We start from the raw sequence: 16,098 nt of genomic DNA on the forward strand, positions 1-16,098 counted from the left end.
CTATAAATAACCCACTAACGATGCTGAGCCATTAATCCGGCCCCAGCGCCAACCTCCGCCTCGCACCCAAAGGGTGGCCACGCACGTGGGACAAATCCCCAGGGATTAGGGCCTCGGCCCCACGTGCACCCATGGGATGCTCACCCCTCGCAGCACCGAGGCTCCGCTACCGCATCCTCATCCCGGTACCCGCAGCCACCACCGGTGCAGTGATGGCATCTCCCCTCCCATCCATCCACTGCCATTTCCCAGTGCCAGGACAAGAAGGGGGTCTCCGGATGGGATCTGCTCTCTCCTAACCCATCCCACCCCCCTGCCCTGCTCTGCTCTGCCCTGCCAGCAGCTTCCCAGCCCCAACAATGAGCCGGTTGCATTAGGATAATAGTATTAAATCCCAAATAGCTCTGGGCGGAGGACACGGCTCCGTGTCCGGCAGTGGTGACATATGGCATTGCCGTTATCCCAGTGGGAAGAGGGCTGAGGGCAGCGGGGGCTCCGCTGCCTGCTCATACCCATGCCTGCGGCTGCCTGCGACCCCAGCACAGGATTCCTTCATTTCCCACTTATCCTGCAGAATTAGGATCATTTCTAAACCAGTTCCTGCCCACGCTTGCCCATGGCCATCACTTGCTGTGGACTGGTCCCAGTGGAACCCCACATGAGGGATGCAGGCAGCGCTGCCTGCTCCTGCCCTCCGGATGGGGATACCCAAACCCCAGCATGGCCATGGGCTGGGAGCCTCGAACAGGATGCAGAGGCTGGTTTGCTGGGAACGAAACTCCAGATGTGCTTATTTGTGGCTCCTGCGCTGCTCCCTCCAGCCCTGCTGGGCACGGGGATGGGGATGAGGACACAGCATCCCCTGGAGCTGCCCCATGGCCTCGGAATGTGGCCCCATTTGTCTTCTTTGCCATAAGCGCGGTTGTGCCGATGTTTATGGGCTGCCGGGAGGGGACGGCTCCGTCACCAGCAGCGAGCGGCGTGACAGCGACCCGGGAACAAAGAGAAATTGGGACAAAAGGGGAATTTCACAGAGGCTGATGTCGCTGAGGGGGTGGGAGACGCTCCCTGCCCGCGCGGTCCCTTCGGACTGGCTGAGGACACTTAGGGCTTTGTCGTTAAGGAGATGCCACAGCGAAAGGAGCAGCGGTGCTGGGCACGGGGTGGTGGTGCTGGCTCCAGCCTCCCCTTTGGGGGTACCAAAGGGGGGAACCAAACAGAGGTGCAAGGAGCCCCATCGGGAGCATGAGGAGTAACTTTACTCCGCCACCGGTACCCACGGAGCAGGGATTCATTAGCACTGCCTCCATCACGCTGCCCACATCGCCATAAATCAGGGCTGGAGGATGGCGCGATCCATCCTGCAGGTCCCAAGGTCATTACATTCCATTGGGGGGGCACGGGGGGGTTACTATTTAGCAGCAAACCCTCTTGGAGGAGGGTTTCGCAGGGCACAGGAACGCTGCACGTGTGTAATGTGCAATAGATGGGTGCCTTCTTGGACTGCTTCCATCCAGGACTGCCACAGGTGAGTCCGGGAGGACCCGGAACGGATGGAGATGGGCAGGGACGCATGAGGATGGATCCCAGCACCCAGGGCAAAGCCGCCGCCACCTGTAACCCCCGGATGCCATTTCTGATGGCAAATGATGCCCTTTCCACCGATTCCTGATTGGAATGACGCCGTTTCTGGCCTGCAAACACCTTCCTATTAAATTAACACCGATTTCCAAGGCAGGTGGGGAGGAAGCGGGTGTTAAACAGAGCGGCCGCCCTTGCTGTTTGAGGTCAAGGAGCAGAGCCAGGCGGTGTGCACTCGAACCAACGCATCCCTCACCGTGATTGATTCCAGCTTCTCAGCCCGAGCTCCGGATTCACCTAACAATGGATTTGCTTCCGCGCTCCACGTTCCCCGTGTCAGGAGCTCTGCTCTTCCCTGTGCTGGGCTTGTCAGTGCTGGCGAGGAGGGGCGGGAGGGGGCAGTGCCCCAGCATCACCAGGACCCCCAGTCCCGGGGGGCCCTCGCCTCCTAAATCACAGAATCCTGGAATGGGTTGGGTCGAAGGGGCCTTAAAGCTCCTCCAGCTCCAACCACGGGCAGGGACCCCTTCCACTGGAGCAGCTTGCTCCAAGCCCCTGTGTCCAACCTGGCCTTGAGCACTGCCAGGGATGGGGCAGCCACAGCTCCTCTTGGCACCCTGTGCCAGCGCCTCAGCACCCTCACAGGGAAGAGCTTCTGCCTAAGAGCTCAGCTCAGTCTCCCCTCTGGCAGGTTCAAGCCATTCCCCTTGGCCTGTCCCTACAGGCCCTTGTCCCAAGCCTCTCTCCAGGTTCCCTGCAGCCCCTTTAGGCACTGGAGCTGCTCTCAGGTCTCCCCTTCAGGAGCCTTCTCTTCTCCAGGCTGCCCCAGCCCAGCTCTCTGAGCCTGGCTCCAGCCCTCTGCCATGAAGCGGGTGTGATGCGAAGACGCAGGTGTGATAACGCAGGGCTTTGCAGGGGGTGAAACTGCCAAACACAAGTCCTGCAGCACCAAAGGCTGCTGCAGTGTCCCCATCTCCGCTGAGGGGTCCAGACTGATGGTGCAGGGCACCGGGCACAGCCACATCCATTCTTTCTGCATCCCAATGGCTTTAAACCCCGCTCACATGCAGCTCCTTGTCACTGGGACACTGGAATTTGCACAGGAGGTGGGGGGGGAATCGGTTCATTTCCAATTACATTGGAAAAATCCCATCTCCTGCCCCATAGCCTGGGGCAGCCACGGTGCAGAGCCCCACTGGGGCTCCCAGTGTCACCCCACACTGCGTGTCCTGGGCTGGTCATCACAAACCCACTGGGGATGGGTAAAAGCAAGTTTACCTTCTCCAAACACGAGCTGGGGTGAAGGTGGAGCCGCTCAGCTCCTCATTTGATTACACAGCAAGAGCTGGAGCCTCAGCCTCTCCTAAGTGGTGATAATGAAACTTCCTCATTCCCTCCCCCTGGGGAAGTACTTAAACCACAATATGAGAGAGAGATGTAAATCACATTTAAATGGAGACAGTGCAGTTAGAGCTAACGGCGAGTAATCAAGTCTGAAGATGAAGTGTTCCCTTTCCTGCTCTATCATTTGCTTAGTGAGCTGGGCGGCCCCCAGGGCCCTGGCCGAGGTCTCTGCCACCATGCACTGTGCCACTGTGACCCTGGTGCCCCCCAAACCCGTCCCTCAGACCTACCCCGTGTCCCAGTGCACAGGGAAAGGGTGGTGCAGCAGCTGGCTGTGAGGGGAGGGGAGCAGAAAGGGGGCATTGCAGTTAGAGGTGCGACGGGATGGGCATTGAATAAGATACGATGGGGCAGGTTGGGATGGGATAGGATGAGATGGGGTGGGGGGGGTAGGATGGGATGGGATGTGCTCCCCACCAAGGTCTCACTGCCCATCAGGAGCTCACCCGAGCCTGCTGAGCATCCCCCCGACTCCATCCCCACCCCCTGCCCATCGGCAGGAGCATCACCCTGCAGACCCGCACCCATGGGCTGCTCCCCCCACGGGGACGGGGCGAGGAGGTGGGAGGAGACCGGGAGCTCGGAGCGCAGCCTGGGTTTGGCCCCGGTCCTGCCCCCCCAGCTCAGAGCTGCCCGCCGGGGTGGGCATTGCGCGGTGTGTGCTGCCCTCCAGTGGACCAAGCCCGGCAGTGCAACGCAGCTCCATAGCCGTGCGCTGCAGCCGGGCACCATTCCCGTGTCCCTCGGCCGTTCCACACACACCTCCAGCTGAAACTGGCGCTGCCAGGGCCAGGATCTCCCTTCCGGGCAGGGCAGCCAAGCGGGGATGGCAACACCGGGTGCTGCAGCCAGCCATGACCCCCCCCCGGTGCTCGGTGCAGCCTCACCGGCGGTGCCATCGCAGTGCCCGGTGTGTCGGGTGGCTTCATGGCCCATGCTCCTGCCTGCAGCGGGTCCCTCGGTGCCGGGAGGAGCAGCAGGGGCAGCTCAGTCTTTATTGCTAATAAATAATGGTATAAATCTTGTGCAAAAACCTGTGGCAAAAACCATCGCGGGTGCAGGGGGCCCTGCCCGCGGCAGCGGTTTCCAGCATGGCACAGCCAACGGCGCCGGGGTGGCAAAGCGCAGCGGTGGCACTGGAGCTCGTCTGCGTGAGCCGGAGACCCCCCAGCACCGCCGGGGCAGGGCCAGGACCCCCCCCACCCCTGCAACCCGGGCTGGGCACCAGCACGAATCCCTGAGGAGCAGACAGGCACCATCCAGCCCGGTCCGTGGTGCTAGAGCGGGGAGCCCGAGGCCTGGCCGTGCCGCCGCTCCCGTGCCTCCGCTGTCCCCATTGTCCCCAGCGGCACCACCACCTCCTCGGGCTGGCAGCTCTTGTTGAGCTCCACCACGCGCGGCACCACTGTGGACCAGCGATCTGCGAAGGAGATGTGGGGATGTGGTGGCAGAGCCAGGGGCCTCGGAATGCTCCCCACGCCACGGTCAGCCCCACAGCACCCGGTCCCCAAAGCAAATGGGGGCCTGGGGCTCATAAGAGGCTGGAAGCAGCATCCCGAGGGATGCTCCCAGCCCGCGCTCACCTCTCCGCAGCCGGCCCACGGTGTGGGAGAAGCCGTAGTACTGGTACGTGTCGCTCTTGCCTGGATCCTCGCTAATGATGCCCAGGTTCTGGTTCCAGTGGGACCAGTTCACCTCATCCACCCTGTGGGAAGGTCAGAGCCAGAGGGGCTGCGAATCCTGCATCCCTGCGCCATCCCACCACCAGCCTGGGTCCAGGTTAGTGCCAACTGCCCAGCAAACAGGGGCACATCCCCAGCACCCCCAAAATGCCACTGGCTGCAGTGGCAGAAGCTTGGTTACTCCTGGTCCCCAGCTCCTGCCTTTACCTGAAGCACCAGCGGCGGTCGGGTGTCCCATCCGTGCACTTCCCCACCGTGACCATCTCTCCCGAGCGGAAGGCTTTCCGCAGGAACACCGGGAAGGAGCGCTCAATGTCCAGGATGGTGGTAGCCCACTGCCGGGAACAGCAGGGACCCCTCAGCCGCAGGAGGATGGATGCATCGGGGTCCCTCGCCCAGGCAGCGCTGCTCTGATGGAGCCTGGGGAGCCGCAGTGGTGCAGCCGCCCTTGCCCAGCAGCGCTGAGGCGGTACCTGCAGCTTCCAGATGTGCTTGCTCTCCTTGGAGACTTGGCCCACGGTCTCCCCCATGAGGGCGATGAGCATGTTGAGGAGGAGCACGAAGGTGAGGATGATGTAGGTGACGAGGAGGATGATGAAGACGCCGGGGTACTTGGCGCTCTCGAGCATCTCCAGGTCGCCCATGCCGATGGTGAGCTTGAAGAGGTCGAGCAGGAAGGTGCTGAAGGTCTGGCTGTCGCGGCACGAGGGGTAGGTGGGCACCGTGCAGTTGGACTGGTCCTCGCTGCAAGACTCGCTGCTGGGGCACGGGTTGAGGAGGGACACCAGGGCTGCGGGGAAGCAATGGGGATGGCGAGTCCATGGGGACAGCAGCAAGGACAGGGTCCACAACGGGACCCCACAGTGGCTGAGCCTCTCTCCATCGCAGGAGGGGGCACAGGCTGAGCCTGCAGGCAGGTAGGAGGGAGCAGGGGTTCCATAGACACCTGCCTGGTCAAGCCGTGCTGTGCCAAAGGGCTCGTCCTTACCCCGAGCCCCAGCTCACCACGCAGGCACCCACCTGATGCGTATCCGATCATGAAGAGCAAGTAGACCAGGAGGAAGCGGAAAAGGTCTTTGAAGAGGATCTGCGAGTGATGGGGAGAGGGGTGAGACGTGTGGCACCGTGGCACCATTGACGGCCCATGCAGCATGGATGGCCAGGCTGAGAGCCACAAGAAACCCCCAAGAAAGCAAAGAGGAGCCTCCCTTTGATCCATAGGGAGAAGACCCCTGACCCCACCAGACCTTCTGGATCATGATGCTGTAGGTCCCTGTCAACTTGAGGCCCCGGGTGAAGTAGAGCGCATTCATCCAGCCCAGCACCAGCGCGAAGACCATGACAGCCAGGTACGCCTCGATGCCCCCCAGGTACAGCCCCGCTGTGACGATCACCAGCACCGAGTAGATGAAGCTGGAGGAGAAGCAGGATCAGACCCTGCACCGACAGCTACTGCCCTGTGCAAGCCCAGGGGTACCCCACGTACTAGAGCAGCTGGAAGGAGCCGTCTATGAAGAAGGAGTTCACACCCGGGCACTTCTTCATGAAGAGATCTTTGACCTGGGGAGAGAGGGAGAGGTCGGAGGGGGCAAACCCCTGCTTGGCAGGGCCCTGGTGTCCAGGGGGGCATCACAGTGGGGGCTGATGCCTTGGGACACGGGGCTGCCGCCCTCAAGTTGCTCCTTGCATGGAGACCACAAGGGCTCGGCCATCACGGCACTGACGTTAGTGAAGAAGAAGAGGATGCCGGTGAGAAGGGTGATGATCTCCCCGGCCAGGCGCAGGTAGTCCACGGTGCTGGTGTACGGGTAGGGGGGCTGTGGGGAAAGCACAGAGCAGAGCTGCTTCACCGTAGCAGGGCAGGATGCTGGAGACAGAGACCCAGCAAACCCCCCTGCCAGGAGGTGCCGGCCCATGGGGCTGAGCCCCGGTGCTGTGGCACTCACGGGGCCTTCCATGGGGCGGTAGTAGGCGACGAGGGTGAAGATGACCATGGCGCAGAGGTAGGAGACCACGCTGATGTAGAAGGAGACGGCCCCGAACTTGCGCCACTTGTCCCGCAGGAGCTCATTGATGGGCTCCACGGCCAGCATCTCGTGGCGGTTCTGGTGGCACAGGGATGCTGTCAGCGAGGACACGGCCCCACAATCCCCACCCCGGTCCTCCCCCCGGCCCCTGCACACCTCGATCTTGCTGTTGTAGACGAGGATCTCCAGCACGGACACCTCCTCCCCGCACGTGTCCAGCGAGGAGAGGTCGTACAGGGAGGAGTAGACGGGGCCGTACGCCCAGTCCTTGAACTTCCGTGAGAGATGCCGCGCGTCCTCGTCCGTGATCTCCCGACGGATGATGTGCTGGAAGATCTGATGGAGGGAGGACCGCTCACCATGGGCAGACCTGTGCCTCGTCCCTGCTGCTCGGGGCACCCCGCTTGTCCTCCCATCCCACCCCAGGCACAGCCCCTGCCACTACTGAGCATCCCAACCCACCCCAGCGGGTGCTCCTGGAATGGTCCTGGGTGCATGGCCACCATCACAGCAGGCAGCGCATGAGGATGCTCCGATTTTGGCTTTTTTAGTAAACTCTCTGCCCACACCACTGAAGGACAAGGACAGGGGGAAGGATGGGATGTGCCAAGGGCCTGGGGTTAATTAGGGAAGGGATGGAATGGAAAAGGGGGTTAATTAGGGTTAATGGGCTGCACATCCAGGTTTCCAACAGCAGCCGCAGAGAGAAGCCGCGCTGCTCGCGTCCAGCGCCAGGGCTCAGCTAAGAGGGAGGCTGTCACCGTACCCCGATCTTGCCGCTCTTCGCCGCCATCATGAGCGGGGAGAGGCCGTCGTTGTTGAGCAGCGTCTCCAGGTTGGTGTCGGGGAAGAGCTTGGCGCACTTGACGAGGAGCAGGTCGTACATCTTGGTGACGAACTTGGTGTTCTCGCGCGTGTTGTCGGCGATGGCCACCAGCGCGTGCAGCACCGTGTTCCCGCGGGAGTCCTGGCGCCGCAGGTCCGCCTGCTTGTGCCCGTTCTCCGTCAGGTAGTGCACGATGTGGGGCTGGTTGGTGCAGGCGGCCAGCGACAGCGGCAGCTCTCCTGTAGGGATAGCGCTGCCGGTGTCACCCCCCCCACACACACACACCACCCCTGGGGATGCACCAGCTCCTTCCCCGCTCACCAAAGTAGAAGTAGCCGCCCTCGTCCTTGGGCTGGAAGAAGCGGCCGCGGGCCTGGGCGTGCACATCGGCTCCCTTCTCCACCAGCAGCTCCACGTAGTGCTTGCAGCGGCGCTCGATGGCGATGTGCAGGGCTGTCTGACCTGCGCCATGGGCACCCATCGCCACCGTCTTGCCCCATCACTCCCCCCGGGGTACCCAGCCTTCTGGGGGTGCCTGCTGCTCCAGCCCCCTAGAGCCTCCCATCACCTCAGGGTCCTCACTGCTCTGGTTGCTAAGCCAATCCAGGGCTCTCCATCCTCACCAGGGTACCCGCTGCTCTGGTCCCCAACCTCCCCAGCATCCTTCATCCTCCATCCCCCTATGCTCCGGTCCCCAAACTGCCCCTTGTGTCCTCATGCCCACAGCAGCCCCGTGCCCCCCTACCTCGGTAGTAGACATCCCTAAAGGGTGAGTTGATGAACTCCCGCATGTTGCCCGTCTTCTCGGCGATGTCGAGGAGCAGCGGGATGGTGTCGTTCCTGCCGCCGCTCAGGTTGAGCAGCGCCTTGGGCAGGCAGGTCTTCCCCGTGGAGGGCTCTGCGAGCAGAGGGTGCTGAGACCCCAGCACATGGGGGTGCCCAGACCCGCACCCCTGGCCAGATCCCAGGGGATCACCACCCACCATGGGGGGCCCAGGTCCTCACCTCGAAACTCCTCATCCGTGAGGCGCTTCTTGTGTGTGAGGAGGAAGGAGAGGAGCCCGTCCAGGCCGGCCGGGGACCCCCGGGAGACGATGTCGAAGAGGATGGGTCTGTTGAACACCTTGAGGACGGGGGGCGGGTTGGGAGCTGGCCCCTTCGCACCCGGCGCTTGCTTCCTGTGGGAGAAGTGCCAGTGCTGGGGATCGGAGCCACTGCCTCGGTTTCCTGCTTGTGCAAAGAGCCTGAAGATGCTCAGCGGTGGGGAAGGGCATGGGCACCACGGGGTGACCTCCCCACCCCCTGCAGCCCAGTGCCCCCAGCATCCCACCTCCAAGCATCACCCATGGGGACTGGTGGGGACTTTGCCAGCTCCCGCCTGGAGCTGCATTTTGGGCCCCAACCGTGACCGGACACGGGTTTGGCCGCGCTCCAGTGCCACGGGCAAAGCCAGACCGGTTGGAGCAGTTGGCAGCAGCGGGACAGGCTGGGGACAACCGGCGATCACCGGGAATGGGGGCAGGACGGACGGTGGCCGTGCCAGCGGCACCTCGGGCATCCCGGCCCCCTCCATCCACCTCCGCCCCTGCCCAGCGCGGCACAGGGGCAGCCGCTGCCCCATCGCGGCTGCCCCCGCCCCAGGTGCCCGGCACAGAGGGGTCATTGTGCGCCCGGCCGCGGGCGGGCCCCCCCGGCTCCGGTTTCCTGGCGTGGGGAGGGCGGAGGCTCTCCTGAAAAGCCCTTTCATGCCCGGAGCCAGACGCCCGCTCCGGCCGGCAGCGGCGGCGCGCACAGAGCCTCTTTCACGGGGCCGGTGAGGGGGAAGCGGAGCCAACGCTGCCGGCACCGCAGCACCGCTACCGGCACCGGCCGGGAGCTGCGCCCTGCCCACAGCACCCCGCAAAGAGCCATGGGGGGACCTGTCCCCATCCGCAGCCGATGGGCATCCCCGTACCCACATGTATTGAACCCCTATGGGCATCCCCATACCCACATGTATTGAACCCCTATGGGCATCCCTGTACCCACATGTATCGTACCCCCAATGGGCATCCCCGTACCCCCCATGGGCATCGTACCCCCTATGCTGCCCCCCCCCGCCCCATCCCAGCCCACCGGCACCGGGGCGCACCAGCATCCCCGTACTCACTCCACGACCCTCCTGCGCCAGCGCTTGTTCTCGCTGGGGTGGTGGCGGTAGGTGCCGTAGTCGAACAGGGAGTCCATGGGGGCTTTCTTGGGCGCGGGGACCACGGAGGACTCGTAGATGGTGGCCTCCAGCAGCTCCATGGGCTTCGGGGCGCCCTTCCGGAAGGCCCCGTGGAATTTCATGCGGAGATTTTGCTTCCCATCCCCGGCGCCCGGGGGACCCCGCGCTGCCTCCGGGGGGGACGGGGTGTCCTCGCTCTCGAACAGGTTGGCCAGGGACGAGAGTGGGAAGGAATCGTTCTGGAGGGACCCATCATCTCCTGGGCCCTCCCCAGCATCACCAGCGGTGCGCAGTGGGTCCTCGGTGTCTGCCATGCTGCAGGGATGGATGTGACCGGCACTAGAGCAGGAGACCTGGCAGAGGGAAACACAGCATCACCCCCAAATCCTCTGTGCCGCCCGTGCCCTCCCTGCGCTGCCCAGCTCCATAGCGGGAGTGGGTCCCACACCGACCCTGCGGCAGTTGGGGTGTCCCGGCTGCTCCCCTCGGCACCCCCCTGCCGCGGGGACCCCTCGCTGGCCGCGGTGCTGCCGGCTTCAAAGCGCAGCCGGAATGGGCAAGGGCGAGCCCGGCCTCGCCGCCTCTCCCCGCTGCGGTCGGCTTGGGTGCAGCCCAGGACAGGGCACAGAGCAGACCCTGTGCGCTCCCGTGTGCCGCCCAGGGAAAGAAAACATTCCTGGGATACACCCCGCGCCTTGGGAAGCGCCCAGAGGCAGCGGGAAGCTGCCACCGCAGCCGGGATGGGGCTGGTCCTTGAGCGCTGGGGGGGGGCCTGGATCTGGGTGCTGGGCATGGGGAGGGGGACAGACACGGCACGGGGGGGGGGGGTCAGAGCCCGCTGGAGCGCAGGAGCAGCCCTTAGGGCAAGAAATTACGGGTTGGGGTTGCCCCGAGAGGAGCGGGGCTGCAGCAGAGGCTCCCAGCAAAGCTGCGCCGCGGCAGGCGCTGCCCTGCTCTGCCCTGTCGCGGGCAGGACGGGCGCACGAGTGACCCAGGCTCTCGCCCAGCCCCGCGTTCCACCCACAGAACAGCAGCGCTAAGGCTGAGCCCAGCTCCAGCCCCTGCGGAGCTGAACCCCCCCCCCCGCGGGTCCCGGGACAGAAAAAGCAGCCGGGAAACGTGTCATTTTCTGCCCGAGGAGCCACAAGGGCAGGCAGGGCCCCGCCGCGGCGGGCGCGGATCTCTGCCGCGTAACGGGCCTCTAATCAGGCAGCGGGTCCCACAGCTGCCCCAGGGTGCTGCCGTGGACACGGGGATGAGGGCTGCAAACAGCCCGGGATCCCTGCGGGAGTGGGGGGACGGCGGTTCCCTCCTCCCTGCCACCATGGGGGCACCCAAAGGGGATGGTGCAGCCGCAGGAGACGCAGGACGAGCCGCAGATCGGACGCGGTTTCTCTTCTCTTTCCTCCCATCACCGTCTCTGCAAGACATTCCACAAGCACCTGCCAAAGCCCACAGGTCCCACAGCCCGACCCCGAGCGCACACTGCCCCTTGCACGGCCAGGGTGTCCTTGGACAACAGAGAAGAGGGAATTGCCAAGCCAACCCTCCGGCTGTGCACGGGCATGGAGTGCCTGACCCTTCTGGCCTTGGCAATTGCAGCATGGCTTTAGAGAAAAGCCCAAACTGACACAGATCCAGAGCCCAGGGAGTCACCGGCACCCCACACTGTTCCCTATTGGAAGCAGATAAGGACATCAGTGACAGGAGCAGTGGGGATGCTGATGGGAACATGGGGCAGAAGCTGGGGGACAAGTGAAGGTGCTGCTGGGGCCAGGAGCCGGTGCTGCCACCGGTGACCGGGGCAGGAAGCCTGTGTCGGAAATGGGCCCTTGGGGCAGTGCCGTCACCCGGGCGCTCCCGGGGCCCTGCTGCCAGGAAAGGTGCCGTCAATGGGGTTTCATTTGGCTCGGTCATTATTTGGGTTTGCAGCATTCAGACTCCCTCACCCCATGGAACAACTGAGTCAAGGCGCAGCTCACCCTGTGCCCTGAATCCAACACAAACCCTCCCGCCCCATGCCCCACGTGCGCTCCCCCCTCTCCCCAAGTCACCTCCCAGTATCCGCAGTTAGTCCCCTGCTCCAGCCCACCACGGGGGCAGGGACACTGGGATGCGCAGGGATCTGCCCAGGGCGGGCGCAGGGAGGATGCCCCTGCGCTGGGACAGGCTTTGCCACATGGAAGTTCCTCAAAGTAGTGCACGGAGGGCTCCGGGGAGGGGCGAATCCCCGAAACCGCACCGTGTGGACACCCGGTGCCGCCGGAACGTTCATCCAAAGGGAAACAACCACGTCCCGGAGGGAACGGCACCGCGGGGCCGCGCTCACCTGGGCGAGAGCCCGAAGTGGTCCAGCCCGTGCGTGTCGGAGCTGCGGGGAGCCCCTGCGGGACCCCCAACTGATCAGGACCCCGCGGGGCCGGGGGAGCCCATGGGGCTGCATCCGACCCTGCCCAGCTCAGCCCGCAGCTCCCTCCTCGCCCTGGGGCTCCATCCTGCCCCGTACCGCGTCCTGCCCCGGGGCTCCGCCCTGCCCCGGTCCCGTACCCTGACCTCGTCCCGGTCCCCGCGCCCCGTCCGTCCCTCCGCTGGTGCCGCCCGTACCGGTTACGCGGCTCCCCGCGCCCCGCTGCGCTCCCGGCCCGCACCGCGCAGGGTCCCGCAGGCTCCGGCGCCGCTCAGTCGCCGCGGGGCCGGTGCCGGAGAGCGGCTCCTCCCCGGGCCCCTGCTCCCGCCCGCGGGAGCGGATCCGCCTCCGCCCGCCCCCGGGCACCGGCCCGGAGCAGACCCGGGACAGCCCCAAACCCCCCCCCCCCCCCCCCAGGAACAACCTCCCTGAAACAGCCCCACACGGAGCAGCCCCAAAACGTCTCCCACAAACAGCGCCCCCCCGACAGAGCCCCCTAAAACACCCTCCTCACCCCCCCCCCCCCACGGAGCACCCCCAAACATCCACCCAGGCGGAGGTTACCGTCAGTGTTTATTAACAATCACATCCCGTCGGCAGCACCGTGAGGCCGTCAGTGAGTAAGGCAACGTGTGCCCCCACAGACACCGTGTGGGGCTGGAATCCGGGCTTCAGCCGCCGGCAGAGGGGCCTCGCTCCGGGCAGGCGCTGGAGGAGTTGGGATTCCCTGGGAAAGTCATCGGCTCCTGCTCCATGGGCATCATTCGGGAAGCTTCTCGCATGGGTGCCGGAGCAGTTGTTGCAGTCCAGTGGTATTGGTAGGAGTCCAAGAGGATCAGGGCGGAGCCAAGGCAGCTCCGTTGGGATGCAGCCACCAGCCACGCTTCATTCCCTGCACCATAATAGGTGTGAACCCAGAGGATGGGATTAGAAACACTTGGTCTTCCCTCTTTAGTACAAAAACTTGGGGAATCCTGAGATGACAACTGGTTTATTGCCATATCCTGACTAGGAAACTCATTATTCTGTTTAGAAAACAGGTTATCCACTGCAGATCCAGACACGAACCAAAGTCGCCTGCCAGCCAGGAGCCGCCCCAGTGAGTAAACCACAAGTAGCACCCATCACACCTGACTACAGCCCTGCCAGGCCCCCGCGAGCCTCAGGCTTTGTAGCTCAGCTCCGCGTTCATCTTTGTGTACATCTCATAGATTGCATCCAGGATGGGGGTGACCCTTGAGAGGAACTGATGGATCTTCTCGATGCTTTCCTCCTCTTTGACTTCTTTACCCTTCTCTAGTGCCTTCAGTAGATCTGATTTGTATGGGAGAGCGTAGACTGAGCCCTGTAAAAGAGGGGAAGAAGCAGTAAGGCTCACAAAACCCTAAAGCTAACCCTATCCCACATGCAGGACCCCAGCTTGGGTTATACCCATGCACTTCTGAGCATCCGGAGACCCCATGTGGATGCACATGGGAACAACCTTAGGGATGGTAGCTGGACCTTCGGAGAAGCAGGGATGCACAGCGAGGGTTCTAGCTCAAATAGATCAACAGCTTCTCATGTTTCCAAGCCCTTATTCCCTAAAGCACATGCCTTCTTGGGGCAGATGGGCTTTAGGAAAGGCTGTTTCCTCCATGGAGATGTGAACACTCACCGTGAAGAGCTTCTGCAGCATCCAGCCATGGTATTTCTTTAGCGCGATCTCATAAGCTTTCAAAGCATTCACACGGATGAGGTTCGGATGCTCTTCATCCCGCTCACCATCAGAGATGCTCTGCAGGAGCACCAGCATGAACTTCAGGCCCCTGAGAGAAGAGCGGAGACGCTGCGATGGGGAAGGGGATGCTGCTTCCCAGCCTCCAGCAAGGCACCCCCTGAGCCTGGCGCATCCAGGTCTCCCCAAAGCCCCACAGCACACAGAGCTGGTGCTTGGTGTGGTTCCCCCAATGCCGAGCCCAAAGGGACCAGCCAGACCCGTGCTCTCCGCAGTACATATCCCCAAGTGCCGGAGCAGCTCCCAGCGCCCTGAATCACCTTTTCAACCACATCAGCGCCAGCGTCGCGCCTGTCTTGGGCCAGGCCGAGCCGTGCATCTCCTTCTCCACCTCCAGGATGTTCTGCAGCGTTTTGAACTTGGTGGGGTTGGAGTCATAAACTGCACGGATTTTCTGCGGGCAGAGAAGGGGATGGATCCCAGGAGATGCCCAGCTGGAGCTTGTATCAGGGACCCCATTAATAAACACAACAATGACCCCCAAATGGGAAGAAAAGCCCCTTCTAAACACCTCCAGGTTGTGCCTCTCTGATCCCACCGCATCTCTGCTCCACTTTCACCCCTCCTGACCCCCCCCATGCCCATTCCTACCTTGATATTCCCAGCCAGGTCGGCTTTGACCGGCGAGTACACGATGGGAGTGCCCAGGCAATCTGCAGAAGCAGGGAGGGAGGATGATCAGGCAGGAGGAGACACAGGAAACAACACAAAGTCAGGTCATAAGCAACAGGTTTCACCTTAACCACAGCCAAGCACCGAGACAAGCGCTGGCGAGGCTGAGAGAGGCTCTTCAGGCTTAGTTCAAAGACACGGTGAGTAAGAGCTTGGCCTTGGCCGTGCTGGCAACCCACTGACCCGGGATGCAGCCCCGGTGCTCCGGTCTGGGCAGCACAACGGGCAGTGCCCTGTGTCCAGCCCGAGCCGGCACACAATACCGGCTTTGTGGAGGGCAGCGAGCCAGCGTGGCATGAGGGTGCCCATGCCAACACGCCCCCACGGCCCCGGCATGGGGAGAGGACCGCGGCTGGGAACCACGGGCAGGCCCGGAGCGACGCCTCCGGCCCGGGGGTACCGGGGGAAGGACGCCGGGCCCGGCCCCGCCGGGGCGTGGGCCCCGGGGCCCGCGGGACGTTTCCCAACGGGGCTGCTCGGCGGGTTTGACGGGCCCGTGGTGCAACCGCGGCCCCGCCACGCTGCTCTCTGGGAGCGACCCAGAACGGGGGGACCGAGCACGAGGGACGGGGGGGCACCCGGTCCAGGCAGGCCCACGGGGACGCTGCCCGCAGTAGGCCTCAGCTGGGCGCGCCGGCGGGGCCGGTCCGGTGCCGGTCGCTGCCGCAGCTCCCACCCCGTCGCACGGCAGGCCCGGGCTCACCGAAGAAGGGCGGAAGGTGGGCCACGGCCTCCAGGAAGGGCAGCGTCTCGATCTGCTTGTCCGCGGGCAGCGGCTTGAACTCGTGCTCCAGCAGCAGCGCCATGGCCCGGCCCGCTCCGCACCGGCACCGGCGCCCGAACCGGCTGCGCGCCGCCACCGCGCCACGCCCCCAACGCCCCAGCCAATGGAAACGCAGCACCCACCAGGCCGCAAGCCAATCGGAGAAGGGGGCGGGCTCTAAGGGGCGCAAAGCCCCGCCCCCTCCGTGCCCGCTCGCCCGCGCGGTCTTGGCTCCCGGTACCGGTGTGCCCCCCGGCTCCGCCCCAGCCTGGTCGGGGCTGCACAGGGGCCTCCAGCGGGGGAAGGCACAGAACCCCCGGTTTGGGTTGAAGGGACCCTAAAGCTCCTCCAGCCCCAACCACGGGCAGGGACCCCTTCCACTAGAGCAGCTTGCTCCAAGCCCCTGTGTCCAACGGGGCCTTGAGCACTGCCAGGGATGGGGCAGCCACAGCTTCTCTGGGCACCCTGTGCCAGCGCCTCAGCACCCTCACAGGGAAGAGCTTCTGCCTAAGAGCTCCTCTCAGTCTCCCCTCGGGCAGGTTCAAGCCGTTCCCCTTGGCCTGTCCCTGCAGGCCCGGATGAAGAGTCCCTCCCCGGCGCCCCGCGCTGGCCCCGGTCGCTGTTAATTATTTAGTGGATATCAATTGCTCGGAGGAGCGGGAGGCTCAGGCGGGGCGGCAGAGAACGAAGCGCGACCCGGGGCCGCAGCGATCGGTTAATATTAAACAGCGCTGAGAGCCGCGGGTGTTG

At 64.1% G+C, this 16,098-nt stretch overlaps 2 protein-coding genes across 3 annotated transcripts; both read right to left on the reverse strand.

Moving 5' to 3' along the window:
• Nucleotides 1–3,900: 3,900 nt before the first annotated feature.
• On the reverse strand, nt 3,901–12,459 carry TRPV4 (transient receptor potential cation channel subfamily V member 4). Of its 2 annotated transcripts, XM_065692332.1 has the most exons (16): nt 12,334–12,459; nt 9,670–10,082; nt 8,526–8,698; nt 8,266–8,418; nt 7,842–7,982; nt 7,461–7,759; nt 6,851–7,030; nt 6,614–6,772; nt 6,392–6,484; nt 6,154–6,227; nt 5,915–6,080; nt 5,688–5,754; nt 5,141–5,457; nt 4,875–5,002; nt 4,569–4,690; nt 3,901–4,405 (listed from the first exon to the last, which is right to left on the reverse strand). In XM_065692332.1, the coding sequence occupies exons 2-16, from the start codon at nt 10,041–10,043 to the stop codon at nt 4,263–4,265; spliced, it is 2,589 nt and encodes an 862-aa protein (XP_065548404.1). In that variant the 5' UTR covers nt 10,044–10,082; nt 12,334–12,459; the 3' UTR covers nt 3,901–4,262. The 2 variants fall into 2 exon arrangements, with proteins under 2 accessions (XP_065548404.1, XP_065548403.1); XM_065692331.1 differs by lacking the exon at nt 12,334–12,459 and having other exon boundaries at nt 9,670–10,437.
• A 233-nt stretch (nt 12,460–12,692) lies between these two features.
• GLTP (glycolipid transfer protein) lies at nt 12,693–15,456 on the reverse strand. The gene is made up of 5 exons (XM_065692084.1): nt 15,289–15,456; nt 14,505–14,566; nt 14,174–14,307; nt 13,794–13,944; nt 12,693–13,481 (listed from the first exon to the last, which is right to left on the reverse strand). The coding sequence occupies exons 1-5, from the start codon at nt 15,389–15,391 to the stop codon at nt 13,299–13,301; spliced, it is 633 nt and encodes a 210-aa protein (XP_065548156.1). The 5' UTR covers nt 15,392–15,456; the 3' UTR covers nt 12,693–13,298.
• Between the last annotated feature and the right edge of the window lie 642 nt (nt 15,457–16,098).

Source organism: Lathamus discolor, chromosome 12 (genome assembly GCF_037157495.1).
Source record: "Lathamus discolor isolate bLatDis1 chromosome 12, bLatDis1.hap1, whole genome shotgun sequence".
NCBI classification, from domain to species: domain Eukaryota; kingdom Metazoa; phylum Chordata; class Aves; order Psittaciformes; family Psittacidae; genus Lathamus; species Lathamus discolor.